Below are 15,827 nucleotides of genomic sequence, written 5' to 3' on the forward strand. Positions count from 1 at the left end.
AGATGCCCCTGGCTCCCCTGCGCTCGGCGGCTCCCGAGGTGTCCCGCAGGTCCCCTGGACCCTCGAGCATCGGCTGTACTCTCGCTGCTCCCGAGGGACCCTCGCCTGCGCTCGTTGCCGAGCCCCGTGAGCGAAGCCGTTCAGCCGGTGGGGCAGCGGGGACCGAGGCGGACGGTGGCCGCGCCGGAGCCCGGGGCGCTCTCGGATGCGGCAGGACAAGCTGACCAGCTCTCTGAGGCGCGGGGGAAGATGCCTGAAGCGGCAGGGTGGCGGCGGCGTGGGCACCATCCTGAGCAATGTGCTCAAGAAGCGCAGCTGCATTTCCCGGACCGCGCCCCGGCTGCTCTGCACCCTGGAGCCGGGTGAGGACCCGGGGCTGCAGATGGGGCGCTCCAAAGTAGCTTGGCGCCCCGGAGCTTTTGCTGCTTGCGCCTCTGCCTCAGCTGGACTCCGCCTAGGCCGGGGAGCACCCGCACGCCGCCGGGTGCGGACCACCGCGGCTTGTTGCCGGCGGGGCTCGGTCGGCCTGGGAGGGCAGAGCGCGCGGAGGAGGGCCTGGGCGGGGACAGCGGCCTCCCGAGGCGCAGAGCACCGGCTGCTCCCTCCCGCTGCTCGCGGACGCCCACCCCGCGGCCTGTGCGCTCGGCCTTCTCCGCGCACTGGGGAAGTGCGGGTGGCTGCCCCGGCCGTCAGAGGCCGCGCCACCTATTGTGCTGCGGGCTCGCAGGAAGCCAGACCTTGAAAGAGGTGTGTGGGGCAGAGACAGGCAAAGGTTTGACACTAGAGGTCGGAGGGGAAGGCAGCGGCTGCGAAGGCAAAAATCGGGTGTGTTTTCCGGAGAGTCCCTGCGGCGTGAGTGCCGGGGTCAGCTCGCACCGGAGCCTCTAGTTTGTGTGTCCAGGTGGGGAGCTGGCAGGCGATCCTTTCCATAGGTGAGGTCCGGGAGTGCGTCTGGCGGTGCTAGGCCAGGCCCTTTCTGCCAGCAGCCTGTGTTTACATGTCCCTGCTTCTCCAGGCTGCATGACTCCGCGCTAGCTCCGCCACCCGGCATCCCTCCCTGGGGTTTTAAGAGCCCGGCCCTGCCGCGGGCTCCTGGGCACGGAGGTTTCTGGCACGGGGTGGCCGCAGAGGAAGCCGGCTGTACTCGCACTGGTGCTTGGTGCTCACCTGTCCCTGGAGTGGCCCCAGCTGGGCTCCAGGCGGGTTCGTCGTCCCCAACCCCCGTCTCCCGGTGCCTTTGGGGACTCGCTATCATAGAGCTGCAGGAGAATCGGCCCAGGCACTGAGTCCCGAAGGGTGGAACGCGTCGCTGCCTTTCCGAACCTCGTGGTTCCTTTGTTTTTCTCCCCTAGGAAGTATCTAGTTGCAGAGGCTGTAGTATTTATTCACCGTCTTCCTTTACTTTTTTTTTTTAATCTCCTTCCCACATTAAAACTGTTTTGCATTTCTGAATCCGGAACAGCTGTGATTATCAGATGAAATATAAACCTTCTCCCCTCCCTTATTCAAGTTAGAAGAAAAGGGGGTGAAAATGACCTGGTTTAAGCTTTTGCATGCAGACGCTGAAATGGTCAATCCCAGTTAAATCCTCTTACTCGTTTTTGATCATGAGAAGATAGTTGTGGTTTTGACTAACTAACCCGAGCTGGGTTTCCACACGGGAAGTCAATAGGCGTGACTCCCCCCAGGTGCTCTGAGAAAGTCAGAGGAACATATTCGGTCCTACATACAGGGAATCCGGGGCTTTTAAGTGCAGCGAGAGTAAATCGGCACGGGACCAAATCTGGTCTTTGTTATAATAAAGCAAGCGTCATCATTCTGTGCTCCTCCATTCAGCACCCTGCGTCTGGACAGCAACCTCACAACAGGTCTTGTTTTAATGCCTTAAATCTAGCACTGTAGCTGGGGGCACCCCGGTGGCCGCTGTATCCCCGCTCTGCACTGGGGTAGCACTTCATTAAACCATCTCAGAGAGATGAGGATCCGTGGGGTACTTAATATTCCTTTGGAGAATAAAATCTTATCTATCAAAGCAGAGTATGGTTTTGACGCTGAAGCTTTGAAAAAAAAAAAAAATCAAGGCATTGATTGGATGCTTGGGATTCTCAACAGCTTGACTTTAGAAATGTAGGACCCAACTCATGTATTCACGGGGTTCTTCCAGGGCTCCAAGAAGGGCATCTGCATACTGTTGTGGGCTTGGGCAAATCAGATACATCTCTTTCCAGCTTCTTGACTCCATATATATATTTCTGTAAAAAGACCAGTCTACTTTACTATTATTATCTTATAAATTTTGAAGATTGTTCCTATCCATACCAACCCCTAAGCAGTGGAAGTTGTGGAGAGGTTTTCAATATGCCTAATCTGCAATCAACAGTCTTACAAGCAAAAAGGTCATCATTTGACTTTAGCAAGAAACTGAATGTTATTGATAATGTTTGGTATTTCTTCTTGAACTTTTGAACAATGTCTTTTAAAAAGTGACTTAAAATGTCATTTCATGGATTGTGAAGTTATAGAAAAAGTATAGCATTTTCAGATTTGAGTTTTTAAATAGAATTTAAGCAGAAATAAAAATTGTCATGTATTTTCACTTTGATAACAACACATAATTCTAATATGGAATTCTGAATAAAAGCCCAATATAAATATTAAACATAGAGTCTTTATATATTTTCCCATTTACCTGTATTCTGTAGATTTGGGATTTGAGTTGAAGAAGTTTATCTAAAGTTACAGATTACTTGAAGTTCAGTTCTATTTTTAGTTTGTAGTCTATATTAAACACACTGTTTTATCTTCAGTGAATAAGTATATCAAGATAGGATTTAAAAATATATGAACATTTCCACATGGATTGTTATAATGATCATCCCATAAGAGGGAAGTCAGTGATATTATTTTATAGCTTTTGATACTCCATTGAAATTTCCTTAGTATTAGTCCATGCAAGTGTCCTAGAAAAACAAACTCTGTGAGAGAATTCTCTTCCTAAATTTCACAAATATTAATTATACTATGCTAGGTGATTTGTAGTTAATCATCACAACAATCCTCTGAGGTAGACGTTTTTATCCTCATTTTAAAGACAAAAGAATTGAAGCCTGGCATGTTGGTACAGGCCTGTAGTCCCAGCTACTCAGGAGGTTCAGGCCAGGAGTTCAAGGCTGCAGTGTGCTATGATCACACCTGTTAGTAGCCACTGTGCTCCAACTTGGGCAATATAGTGAGACCTTGTTTCTTTAAAAAAAAAAAAAAGGAATTGAGGCGGGCAGGCTGAATAATTTGTTTGAGTCTAGGAACGAAAGTTGAATGGAGGTGTGTGTGACTCCAAGCCTGTGGTGTCATTTTTTGATTTTGCACTACTCCAGGCAGCTGTGGAAACCAGCATCCTGTGTGATAAGCTACATTCTATTGCCATAGGGTAGTTTCCCATTTTAAAAATCAATATCCTTTTTCTTTTAACAAAACTGACTAAAATTTAGTAAACAAATGTTTTAGAACAATTTATGATGATACAGTAGAATCAAGTTTTTTTATTTTTAATAACTTGTAGTCTCAAAAAGTAACTATTTATTTTATTTTATTTTTTTTTTTAGGAGTTGATACAAAATTGAAGTTCACTCTCGAGCCATCTTTAGGTCAAAATGGTTTTCAGCAGGTAACTTTACTTTTGGTTTTGAAAACACTCTTCTTTAGGGGTACCAACAGGGTGTGTGGAGATGTAGTCTCAAGATGGTAATATTAGCCTGTTCTTTGAGATGCATATGAAGATAAGTCACTTTTGAAAATGTATTTCAGATAAAATAACTTTTGAGCTACAAGTGGCCTGGGTTTATTATACTTGCAATGAAAAATTTTGTACTTTCTATTAATGGTACATATGTAAAAAAATTTAAAAAACCAAATGTCTATTATTCTGAACCCCTAATACGTGTTATGGTTTCTGAATCAGAGCTTCCCAACCACTTTGTGTGTGCTGCACATGGGTCACAGGTATGTTCAGGGTGTCTAAGGGCGGGACTTGGGGCAGTAATAGCCCCACACCAACTACTGGCTGAAAGAAGCTTTAGCTATTACCCCCAGTGGGCAGTTCAAATTTTGTTATACTCTGTGGATGTCAAGATGGAAAAAGTTTGAAAAGTGCTCATCCAGGTCAATGTTATCACTTCCCTGATACTTCTTTTTTGTTCCTAGTGGTATGACGCTCTCAAGGCAGTTGCCAGACTATCCACAGGAATACCAAAGGAATGGAGGAGAAAGGTAAGAGGATTCTTAGGGCTGAAACACAAAAGGACCATCACTCTGTCCTCTTTTAAAGCCTCTGAAATGTCAAAAAGTATATTGTAGATGTAGGACCTTAAAACCTGTCTCTTCATTATTCATTCATGTACTAAGTATTTATTGATTATCTGTTTTGTGTCTGGGTGCTAGGGGTACAGCAGTGGAAAACAAAAACAAAAACAAAACCCCCAAACAGACCAAAGTTTTTGTCCTCATGGAGCTTATGATGAATAAAATATAAAGTATGTCAGATGGTAATGGAGGAAATAAGTGTCAGGGATAAAAATAAAGCATAAAAAGAAAAGAGAGGAGGGTTTGGGAGCAAGGGGGTAAGTAGGTGGAATTTTAAATAGCAAGGTGACATTTGGGTAGGGCCCTGAAGGAGATGATAAGTCAGCTGTGCAGCTACCTGGGCGAAGACCCTCCCTACAGGGAAGAGCCAGTGGAAACACCCTCAGCCCTCAGGCGGGAGCTTCTTGGGACTATTCAAGTGAGGGCGAAGGGGGAAGCAATAGGAGAGAGGGTCATGAGGGGATGTGGTGGGTTGGGGGTAGCAGAGCATGGAGGACCTGGCAGGCTACAGTAGGACTCGGGCTTTTGCTCAGTGTGAGATAGGAAGCACTGGGAAGTTTTGAGCAGAGAAGCGACATGATCTGATTTACATTCCAAGTGGGCCACTCTGGCTACTGACTTGAGAATATGAGAAACAAAGGTAGAAGCAGGGAGACCGGTAGAAGACTTGCAATAATTCAGGCAAGTCTTCTGCTGGTGAGGATGGGTCAAGGTGGTGTAGTGGAGATGGAGAGAAGGGATCAAATTCCAGATATATTTTGAAGACTGAGCTGACATGAATTCCTCTTGGATTGAATATAAAGTATAAGAGGGATGTCAAGGATGACTTCAGGATTTTGGCCTGAGTGATGGGAGGGTGGAGTTACTGTTTACTTAGATGGGAGGATCAGGTTTGTGTGTCTGTCTGTCTAGTTGGTGTGGTGGTGGTGGTGGGTTAAGTGATTGGTTTCGGATCTGTTAAGGTTGAGATGCCTATTAGCAATCTAAGTTGAAAGTATCAAGTGGGCATTTGGACATGTGATTCTGATGCTTAGGAGAGAAATTTGGCTAGAGATATTAAGCAATGTTATTTCTGCTAAATTATGGTCAAATACCAAAATTTGAAATGTGCTCTTAGGTTATTAATTTATAAACCCAGTCTTTATACTTCTAGAATTTGAACATTGAGGGTTCCTCAAAATGTACACTAAAAATGGCATTATGAAACACATCTTTCAGAAACAGATTTTCTGGTTAAGATAATAAAAGAAGTAAAAATATTCAGTGACTCTTTTTAAAAGTTATTCATTATGGGAGGCCATCTGTCAGTTTTGTGTGTGTGTGTGTGTGTGTGAGAGAGAGAGAGAGAGAGAGGGAGAGGGAGGGAGAGAGGGAGGGAGGAAGGGGTAACTTAAAGGTGGAGCCCACTCCGTGGTGAAAAAAGGACCATTTACCATGAGTGACCATGTGGCTCTTGCCCAAGTGTAGAGAGCAATTTGGAGCCATGTAAAACAGCTTATAAGATTATACAGCTAAGTCAATGAACTGGAATAAAAATTGAAACTCTTTTTGGCTTATTTTCTTAACAGTATTCCTAATGCCTCAATTGTTGCTTGACACATAGTAGGAACACAATAAATATTTATTGAAAGAGTAATATGAAAGGACCTACATAATGCAATTCAGTATAGCAAAAATTTCAATGAGGCTCTTGTAGATTTCTACTTATGAGCTGTATCTGGTCTAGGAACAGTTCCCATTTTCCTGTTGGGTGCAATAACTATTTTCTAATAAAGGTGAAATTATGTATTCTACTTTAGCATTCTTCTTTGTCTATGTAACATTTTAGGTTTGGTTGACCTTGGCAGATCATTATTTGCACAGTATAGCCATTGACTGGGACAAAACTATGCGCTTCACTTTCAATGAAAGGAGTAATCCTGATGATGACTCGATGGGAATTCAGATAGTCAAGGTAATGCCCCTGAGCTTGGTCTGTCATCCTCAACGTAGAAGAAAGACTCTAAGAGCCACATGTTTTTTGGACAGAGGATCAAATGATCTCTACCTTATGGTCTGAATATCTGTGTATTTTATGCCTTGTCATTTCATTACTTAATAGGTTTGTTATGGGGAACCTTGACTCTTCATAAATTTAAATGTTGCCAGTAAGAAGAAAATGTTAGTGAATGAGCTTCCATTCATATTCATTTTATTTGCCTTCCTCACAGGATAGGAGATTGAAATTCCTTTTTTTCTTTCTTTAGCATGGGTCAGTGCTGTCAACTGGATTTTTACATAAAAGTCACTGATTGAGAAATTTAAAGTTAAGTATATTTCATATTAGAATCATTTGGCTCTTATTAGGGTCTTTGATGGTTTCTTAACTGTCAGTTTATAAAGATAGTTATGTTGACTGGTGGGTCTACTTTAAACCAAATGGTTGAGGATTCAAGCCAGCTGTGCAGGTAGATGTGGTTTGCCTACGGGATTATTACAGTTGATTAGAGCCTGGTGCTAGAAGCCAAGGATGCTGATTCCATTTGATCCCAGTATTATCCTCTTACGTAAGGTTCTAGCACATGTTTTAGTATTTTATATGGGTACATTACAGTGTGATGCTAAGCTGGGGTTTTAAAAGGAAAGTTTTTTCATCCAAATTTTGGCCATCACAAGATGGCTAATGTTTTGGCATATTTGAAGATACTTTTTTAGGAAGGAAGTACTAAAATGAGCTACTTTCTGATCTAACTTGGTCTGTTTCAGATAAATGCTAAAAAAATTATGGAATTTTACATTGTATACTAAAAAACATTGCATTATCCACACTTCAGCTGTTTATTTGAAATTTCAGAATATGTTTCACAGATGAAGTATCTCATATTTGAAATATTTTCTTTCTGTTTAACTTGTGAATGAATGCACTGCACATTTGGTAACAATCATGCTATTAAGAGGATCTTTTATTTTCTTACTGAAGTGAATGATATGTCAGTAAAATGACTTCAGCTCCTGAAAATTGTAGTCTCTGCATGGTAATTAAATTGTAGATATTGCCCTCATTAAATACTAAAGCACAGCAAATGTTTCTGGTCTTCTTACACAAATTCATGAAATAATTTGGATAGAATGATTTTTTTGTCTTTCTACAATACAGATTGCATATTTTGCTATTTTGGTTTTATTCCTTAGTAGTATTTAGAGTTTTGATAGCTAAATATACCATTTTTTTGTGAAAGGAATAATGTTAACATCAATACATGTGTTGAGATGACTATTGTATCTAAGGAATATTATAAAAACTGTCAATCTGTATGAAATTATGTGATTTTTACTGATTCTGAGTCAGTTTTTATATCAATTCTGGAAACACTTTAAGTAGAAAATTTGCCTACCTGAAATTCCCCTTGTAAATCTCTCTTAGCGTATTAGAAAACATTAGGAAAAAGAAAACTAAAAAAGTGCATTGACTCATGTGTATAAGGTGCATATACATTTTTAAAAACTAAAATCCATGTTGATAATATGACTCTAGTGTGAGGCAAAAAAATAACTGAAAGTATTTTTTTGGTAGAGAGTATTAAGAGGTTTTTTTTTTTTTTTTTTTTTTAAATATTGTTTCCCTTCCATTTTAGGACCTTCACCGCACAGGCTGTAGTTCCTACTGTGGCCAGGAGGCTGAGCAGGACAGGGTTGTGTTGAAACGGGTGCTGCTGGCCTATGCCCGATGGAACAAAAATGTTGGGTACTGTCAGGGCTTTAACATCCTGGCGGCACTAATTCTGGAAGTGATGGAAGGCAATGAAGGGGATGCCCTGAAAGTAAGTATCGGGCTTGACAAAGGCAACTGACATTCTCCTGAGTGAGAAATTGGAACCATAATTCCTCTTCCTTGATGCCTTACCCTTTTCCATGGTGTTTGCCACACCTTTTTAATTACCTCTGATAGTATTTCCCCCAGGTTAGAGCCGTGTCAAGTGGCAGACTAATGTAGTTGCCAATGGTGAGGAGAATGATGATGTGTTTAGTCTCCTTTATAAGACATCGTATTTTTAAAGCAAGTTAAATATTAATCACATTAATTATCCAATGCTGGGTAACAAATTAGGTGCTCAAAACAGCAAACATGCATTGCCTTCACAGTTTCTTTGAGTCAGAAATCTAGACGTGGCTTAGTTGGCTTAAGGTCACATCCCTGAGGTGTTCAAACTGTTGGCTAGGGTCGTGGTCTCATCTGAAGGCTCAGTTGGTGGGGAAAGCATTCCCTTCCAAGTTTGTTCACATGGTTTTTGGCAAGATTTAATTGATCCCAGGCTGTTGGATTGAGAGACTCAGTTCCTTTCTAGCTGTTGACTGGAGGCGTCTTTTAATTTCTTGCCATGTGGGTCCCTTCATCTCACAACTTAGTGGCTGACATCCCTCACTGAGCAAGAGAGCAAGCAAAGCAGAAGAGTTTAAGTTACAGATTTATAGCTGAATATCAGAAGTGACATCCCATCATTTCTCCACATTTGTTAGAAGCCAGTCACCAGGTCCAGCTCATAGCCAAGAGGCAGGGCTTACACAAAAATGTGACTACCAGGAGGTAGGTATCATATTAGAAGCTGCCTACCACACCAGTTATGCTGAATTCTGATTGAGTTGTCTTATTAGGTTGCTTTACTCTTTCATATTTGGAGTAAGGTAAGGAGGAGTTGGGCTGAGAATGAGTGTCTGTGGAAGGTGTTTGCATGGAGAAATGTTATGGAACTGAATTATATTATTATCTGTTAATCTTTGAAGCCTAGGATTTTTTTTTTTTTTTTTTTTGAGACAGAGTCTCGCTCTGTTGCCTGGGCTAGAGTGCCGTGGCGTCAGCCTAGCTCACAGCAACCTCAAACTCCTGGGCTCAAGCAATCCAACTGCCTCAGCCTCCCAGGTAGCTGGGACTACAGGCATGTGCCACCATGCCCGGCTAATTTTTTCTATATACATTTTTAGTTGTCCAGATAATTTCTTTCTATTTTTTAGTAGAGACGGGGTCTTGCTCTTGCTCAGGCTGGTCCTAGGACTTTTATTATTTAAAAAAAATGCTGGAAACACTTTGAGATGGGACATAGCAATTTAAGCTTATTGGTCTGAATGTGAGTCAGTGAGTCACCAGAAATAGTCTTCATGAGAAATGAAACATTTTAAATGTGGAGATTGGCCGGTGCGGCCTTTGCTGAGGGCAATGTGGGGTTGCTAATTCATATTTGAACCTTTAAACTGCAGTTGATTGCAATGCTTTGTGATATATGAGATAGATACTTGATCTTCGTATTCAAGACCCCTCCCCTCTGTGTTTGGCTATGGTGAATACCTTATTGATATTCCCAATCACTGAGTAATGTGATAAGGAAAAATAAACAAATGGCCCTCTTGGTTTTATACACATGATGGTGTACTTAATTATAAATCCAGCCTACCACGATGTAAATCAGTATTCACCCTCTCACTTTTTCCATTCACGTAATTAAGGAAACAGCTTTGATGCTAGTTGTTCATCAAATAGGCAGGGGCAGAAGAGGAGGGAGGCAGTGACAAATACATGACTTTAAGATATTTTTTATTAAGAAGCAATTTCATTTACTCAGTCTACCAGTTTTTACCAGTTTTTTTTTCAGATGTAATTTGTATGACTGTAAAATGGGAATTGTTCTGTTAAACAGTCACAATAAGTGGTTCAGGTTAGGGATTGGGATGGGGAAGGGAATGTACATACCAGTCAGATCATGAAAGGGCTCAGTGATATTTGAGAAACTAAAAACTCACAGAAAAAGATGGATTAGGTAAAGCTGAGAAACTGAGTATTTATATTTCTGCCCCCGAGATAATGAGCAATGAGATGCAATGAGATGACATCGTCATCATTTAGGAATGTGTAGATCTTGTGATCAGACATTTAATATGCAGAAGAAACACTTCGAATGCTGAGAAAAATATTGAGTGTCAGTGTTTTTCCAGCAGCTGTTTTGGCCTCTGCAAGTCGTAATTACTGGGGAAGTATATAGTTTTTTAGAAATAGGTGAAACATTTTTCCTGCTTCTTAGCACTTCCTGTTTTTTCTTAGTAACTGAATTTTTAACTATTGGTTAAAAATTCAAAGTTCTTCCATTATTTATCCTAATCTTTTTTTTTTTAGGCTCTAAGATTTGGCCTTTGGAAATATAGTTGTGGGTGGAGTGAGTGAGCAGGCTCTATGTCTTCATGTCAGATTTTGAGATGCCTTTCAATAGAGAATTTCATTATGTCACAGGAATTACTATGATAATTGAGGAAATATTTTTTGTATTTCTTGTTTTCATGTAATTTAAAAGGATCATAATTTCTTAGTAAAAATTAAGTGTTGGCCAGGCACCGTGGCTCACGCCTGTAATCCCAGCACTTTGGGAGGATGAGGTGGGAGGATTGCTTGAAGCCAGGAGTTCAAGACCATCCTGGGCAACATAACGAACGAGACCCCATCTCTACAATAAAAATTAAAAAATTAGCCAGGTGTGGTGGCATGTTCCTGTAGTTCCAGCTACGCAGGAGGCTGAGGTGGGAGGATTGTTTGAGCCCAGGAGTTCAAGGCTGCAGTGAGCTGTGATGACGCTACTGCACTCCAGCCTGGTAGACAGAGAGAGATCATGACTCTAAGGTAAAATAAAATAAAATAAAATAAATGCATGCAGTATCTTTCTCAGTACTGCATATCTTATCCTTAGATGAAAAGTATAGTAATTGAGAGCCTAGTATCTTGAAATTTGCCTTCATGATCCTGTACATCCCTCTTCAGATCTGTAGAGGACTAGGTCCGTGCCAGGGCACCCTACCCTGCTAGGAGTCTGCCCTTCCCCTCAGGTCCACCTCCCAGAACCTCCTCCCTCCACTCAGACCGAATGTCCGCCTTTTCTTGTCACTGAGCTCCTGTTTCCAAGGTGATGATACATTTACCTGGTAAATTTTATCCAAACCTAAGGCTAAGGCTCTCTGGGCCTGGCCACCCTATAACAAAGGGTAAGGGCCTTCTCAAGAGAGTGGCGCCCCCTTATTGACTCATTTGAAACCATGATCCTCAAAAGTAGAAATCATAAGCTGGGGATGAGGGGAAAATGGGCCCTTGGCAGAGATGGGAGATTTCTTTTGCAAGGAAGTAGTTTTGCAGTATCCTGAAAATGAAAATGTGAGGTAGTTACTTCTCTTTCAACAAAGAGCCAACCAGCTATGTATATAGAGCCAGCCATGATCTTGTTCTTATTTGTGTTTTTCTGGTGCTTTGGGGAACGTGCTGGTCTCTTAGGTTATCGATAACATGAAAGCTGATAGGGGAGGGACCAGGGATTGACATACAGAACATGTGTGTATGTTGCTGGGTCATTCTAGTGGTTCTTGATGTTTTAGGAAAGATAATATAAATAGAAAAAAATAGTGATTTGAAGAACTTGTATAACAATCCTATGAAAGAAATACAGATTTTAAAAAGTACCGCTTGTTCAAATAAAACCTAATTGCCTTCTCCCAGGAGGGGAGAGTAGACAGAAAGCCAACATCAGTTGCTCTGATAGCCTGGGTTGGTGGTAAGTGGATCTCGAGACCCGCCTCAATGGGGGTGTTTTAGGATAGGCCAGCTCTTGGTTTTCGTATCGAGGTTGTAAAACTGTGCTGACGACATTGAGCCAGTATTGAGCTTCCTGCCGGCTGCTGCCGAAGCTTGTGCTTTGTCATTTCTCAGAATGAGGCTGAGGTTGTATAATCACAGCTACTTATGGGGTGAACTCAGGTCTAGCGGCCCGTCTAGAAATTTCAGGTAGCAGCAGACTTGGGGTCTGAGTAACTTAGATAATTATGCCCCCCGCCCCTCCTTACCCAGGGGGTAGGTGAGCCTTGAAAATCTGGAACATTTGGTACCGATACGTTTAAAGGATAGTGTGCTTTGGCTAACTGCATTTTATTTGAATATATTATTTCTATTTGGGACATGTCGGGATCCTTGTTTTTACAAAGCAGCCTTGTTCTTTATCTTTTTCTTCAGATTATGATTTACCTTATTGATAAAGTACTTCCTGAAAGCTATTTTGTCAATAATCTCCGGGCATTGTCTGTGGATATGGCTGTCTTCAGAGACCTCTTAAGAATGAAGCTCCCTGAATTATCTCAGCACCTGGATACTCTTCAGAGAACTGCAAACAAGGAGAGTGGAGGTAGTGATGAGTCAGTGCTATTATACTTTTGAAACGTTAGACTTCTCTGATCCCATGGTACATGTGAGCCTAAACCTCGAATGGAAATAAATGTTTCCAGGTATTTTTGTTGGTAGGAGTTTGGTGCAATGAAAGAGTTAAATTTCTAGAGAGAACAAAACCCAAACTGAAAAAACATAGGGCGAACCTGCAGCCTTGGGTCCACATGTGATCTTCTGGATCCCTGAGTGCAGCTTTTGACCAAATCCAAATCTTACGGAACAAATCCCTTTATTAAAAGGATTTGTTCTGTGAAGTTTGGATTTGGTCAAGGGGCCACACTCGGGGATCTGGAGAGCCACATATGGCCCCAAGGGTGCAGGTTCCCCATATGTTGTACTTTATTTATTTTTTATTTTTTTATTTTTTGAGACAGAGTCTTGCTCTGTTGCCTGGGCTAGAGTGCCATGGTGTCAGCCTAGCTCACAGCAACCACAAACTCCTGGGCTCAAACAATCCTTCTGCCTCAGCCTCCCGAGTAGCTGGGACTACAGACATGAGTCACCATGCCCGGCTAAATTTTTCTATATGTATTTTTAGCTGTCTATATAATTTCTTTCTATTTTTAGTAGAGACGGGATTTCGCTCTTGCTCAGGCTGGTCTCAAACTCCTGACCTTGAGCGATCCTCCTGCCTCAGCCTCCCAGAGTGCTAGGATTACAGGCATGAGCCACTGCACCCGGCCTTATGTTGTACTTTAAATGGAGAATAGTGTACGTGTCTTACTACCTAAACTACTCTAAGCTGGCACCAAACCTATAGGTGTTTAAAACTGAGCTCCACGTACAATTTAGCACAGCTGTGGTTTTCCCTGAACCATTGAGGTTATGGGATAGAGGTCTGAGAGTTGCTGCTGTCTAGTGGGCTTCGTCGAGCTTTTAGAAGTACCTGAGTTAGTAACTATAATTATATCCACTGTTTGCATTTTCCCACTGTGCTCAGAATACCAGAAAGAATAGTCAGAAGTTTATTGTGTTTCCTGTAAATAGTGGCCAGTTCCTTGCTGTAGCCCATGCATTTGCAGTCTAGTCTGACCCACAAATTTAAATCTGGGAAAATATTAAAGGATTTTGAAGATCTGGTCTGTGATTAAAATACACTGGAAATTTTAGTGACACTTGAGTGTCTCTAAGCATTTCCTTCTAAGCCATTTGAATAATCTAATTTAATTTGTGCTGTATAACCGTGCATCTGTGTAGATTTTATAAAGGCTTTCAGATAGACCAACCTTGCTTGTCCCATAGTAAGACACACTTTACTGAGCTACATGTTTTTACCCAAGTACTTTGCACTTGGCTATGAGGAACGACTTCAGATTCTAGTCTCTGAACAAAGATACTTACTTTGTTCATAGGTAAGAAAGAAGAAAATGAATGCAGGAAAACAGATCTCTTTTTGCTAACACTTAGGTAATTGTACCTACTGACTGTAATTTGAAGTCAGTTTAAATATCTAAATTTTTATATTTCATTAAAATGCATACTTATCACAGGAAGTGGGAGGGAGCGCTGTGTTTTCAGTTAATTCAGAAATTTCAAAATGGGCTGGATGCCAGATCTTTAAAACCATGTATAATTTAGTTCAAAATATTTTTTAAATTTAATGTTTAATCTCTAAATATTTTGGGATTTTCCAGCTATCTTTTTGTTAGTGATTTCTAGTTTAATTCCATTATGGTCTGAGAACTACTATAATTTAAGAAGTAGACAGATAATTTGTAATGAGCAGGTTTAGTTTTATCAGCAGCATTTGAATAAAAGTGGGCTTTATAAAATTTCAAAAATCTGATGGCTTTTGCTTTTGAGAGGCTAAGGTTTTTTCTTTTTATTCTGTTTTTGGTGAGGAAAACTTGCTCTTTAATTTTCAGAACCCTGCAACAGGTAGAGGCAATGTAAGTTTTAGGATAAGATTTCTGAAGTATTGTAAAGAATTTGTGAAGTTCATATTACTAAGATTTTTATTAAGTACACCTGTGTTTTTCCAGAAACATGGAAGGAAAACTAGGAGGAAAGAATGAGAATTTAAAGATGAAGAAATCGGTCAGGAAATATAACATTTGGGTGGACATGAAAGACTAAAAGAGGGTATTTGTGTACCTTGCATATCAGAATTTAGTGTGTTTGTTTTATTTCAGGTGGATATGAGCCCCCACTTACGAATGTCTTCACGATGCAATGGTTTCTGACTCTCTTTGCCACGTGCCTCCCTAATCATACAGTTTTAAAGATCTGGGATTCAGTCTTCTTTGAAGGTTCAGAAATCATCCTAAGGGTGTCGCTGGCTATCTGGGCAAAGTTGGGAGAGTAAGTGATTTTCCCCCTTCTGCTCTGTTGTGTGGTGTCGGGGCCTTAAGCAATTTTTGTGCTCTCATGTGTAAAGCATGGATATTTAAGTGTGAGGAAAGAAGAAAGTTGTGAATTTCTTCCATTGCTTTAGCCTCCTGAAATTTCAGCTGGCGTATTCTTGGCACATGGAATCTATTTGAGGGCAGGGGACAGGACTTTCTCAGTCCTGAGTTTCTCCCTGTCCTCCTCAGTGCTTGTGTCCTGGCTGTTTCGCTCTTCATCAGCATCTCTTTGGACACTAATTGGGAAGAGGGAGAGGAACTGAGATGGAAGAGAAACTGGAAGATCTGGAAAGGAGTAGGTAGATTTGTTGGTTAAGATCACAATTTAGATTATTTGTGAATCTTTATTTTGTTCTGCCTTTCAGGGCTGTGATAAAATTAAATGAGATAACATGTAAAAGTATCTAGCAGAGTGCTTGGTACATAGTCAATAGTAGAACACATGGAAATTCTTTCCTTTCATCAAGAATTAATTGTGGCTGGTTGCGGTGGCTCATGCCTGTAATCCCAGCTACGTGGGAGGATGAGGTAGGAAGATTGCTTGAGCCTAGGACTTTGAGGCTGCAGTGAGCTATGATCGTGCCACTGCACTCCAGCCTGGGTGACAGAGTGAGACTCTGTCTCTTAAAAAACAAAAACCAAACTTAATTCTATGTTGAAACCTGTTACTGCCAAAACATATTACCAAATAGCTTGTACTTAACATTAACTAGTTAGCAGGGCTGAAAAAGATAGGGTATTTTCCCTCATCTCTGATATATTCTGACTATTACATTAAAATTGTACCTTTTGGGTAATGGAAGAAGCATTAGGATGAAACTGTTACTGTTAAGAAGCAGAGAAGTTTTTAATGTCTCTTTCCTAGAGCTATAGATGACTTGAGTGGGTACCCGTAGACA

At 41.4% G+C, this 15,827-nt stretch overlaps 1 protein-coding gene across 2 annotated transcripts in view; it reads left to right on the top strand.

The window, feature by feature from the left end:
• The first annotated feature begins 205 nt into the window (after positions 1 to 205).
• TBC1D30 (TBC1 domain family member 30) overlaps positions 206 to 15,827 on the top strand; it is a 35,602-nt gene continuing 19,980 nt past the window's right edge. For both annotated transcript variants that reach the window (XM_069490371.1, XM_069490372.1), the window contains exons 1-7: positions 206 to 362; positions 3,603 to 3,664; positions 4,201 to 4,266; positions 6,188 to 6,313; positions 7,974 to 8,159; positions 12,374 to 12,542; positions 14,716 to 14,884. In XM_069490371.1, coding sequence (XP_069346472.1) covers positions 206 to 362; positions 3,603 to 3,664; positions 4,201 to 4,266; positions 6,188 to 6,313; positions 7,974 to 8,159; positions 12,374 to 12,542; positions 14,716 to 14,884 — 935 coding nt within the window. The remainder of the gene's footprint in view (positions 363 to 3,602; positions 3,665 to 4,200; positions 4,267 to 6,187; positions 6,314 to 7,973; positions 8,160 to 12,373; positions 12,543 to 14,715; positions 14,885 to 15,827) is intronic.

This window comes from Eulemur rufifrons, chromosome 16 (assembly GCF_041146395.1).
Source record: "Eulemur rufifrons isolate Redbay chromosome 16, OSU_ERuf_1, whole genome shotgun sequence".
NCBI classification, from domain to species: Eukaryota; Metazoa; Chordata; class Mammalia; order Primates; family Lemuridae; genus Eulemur; species Eulemur rufifrons.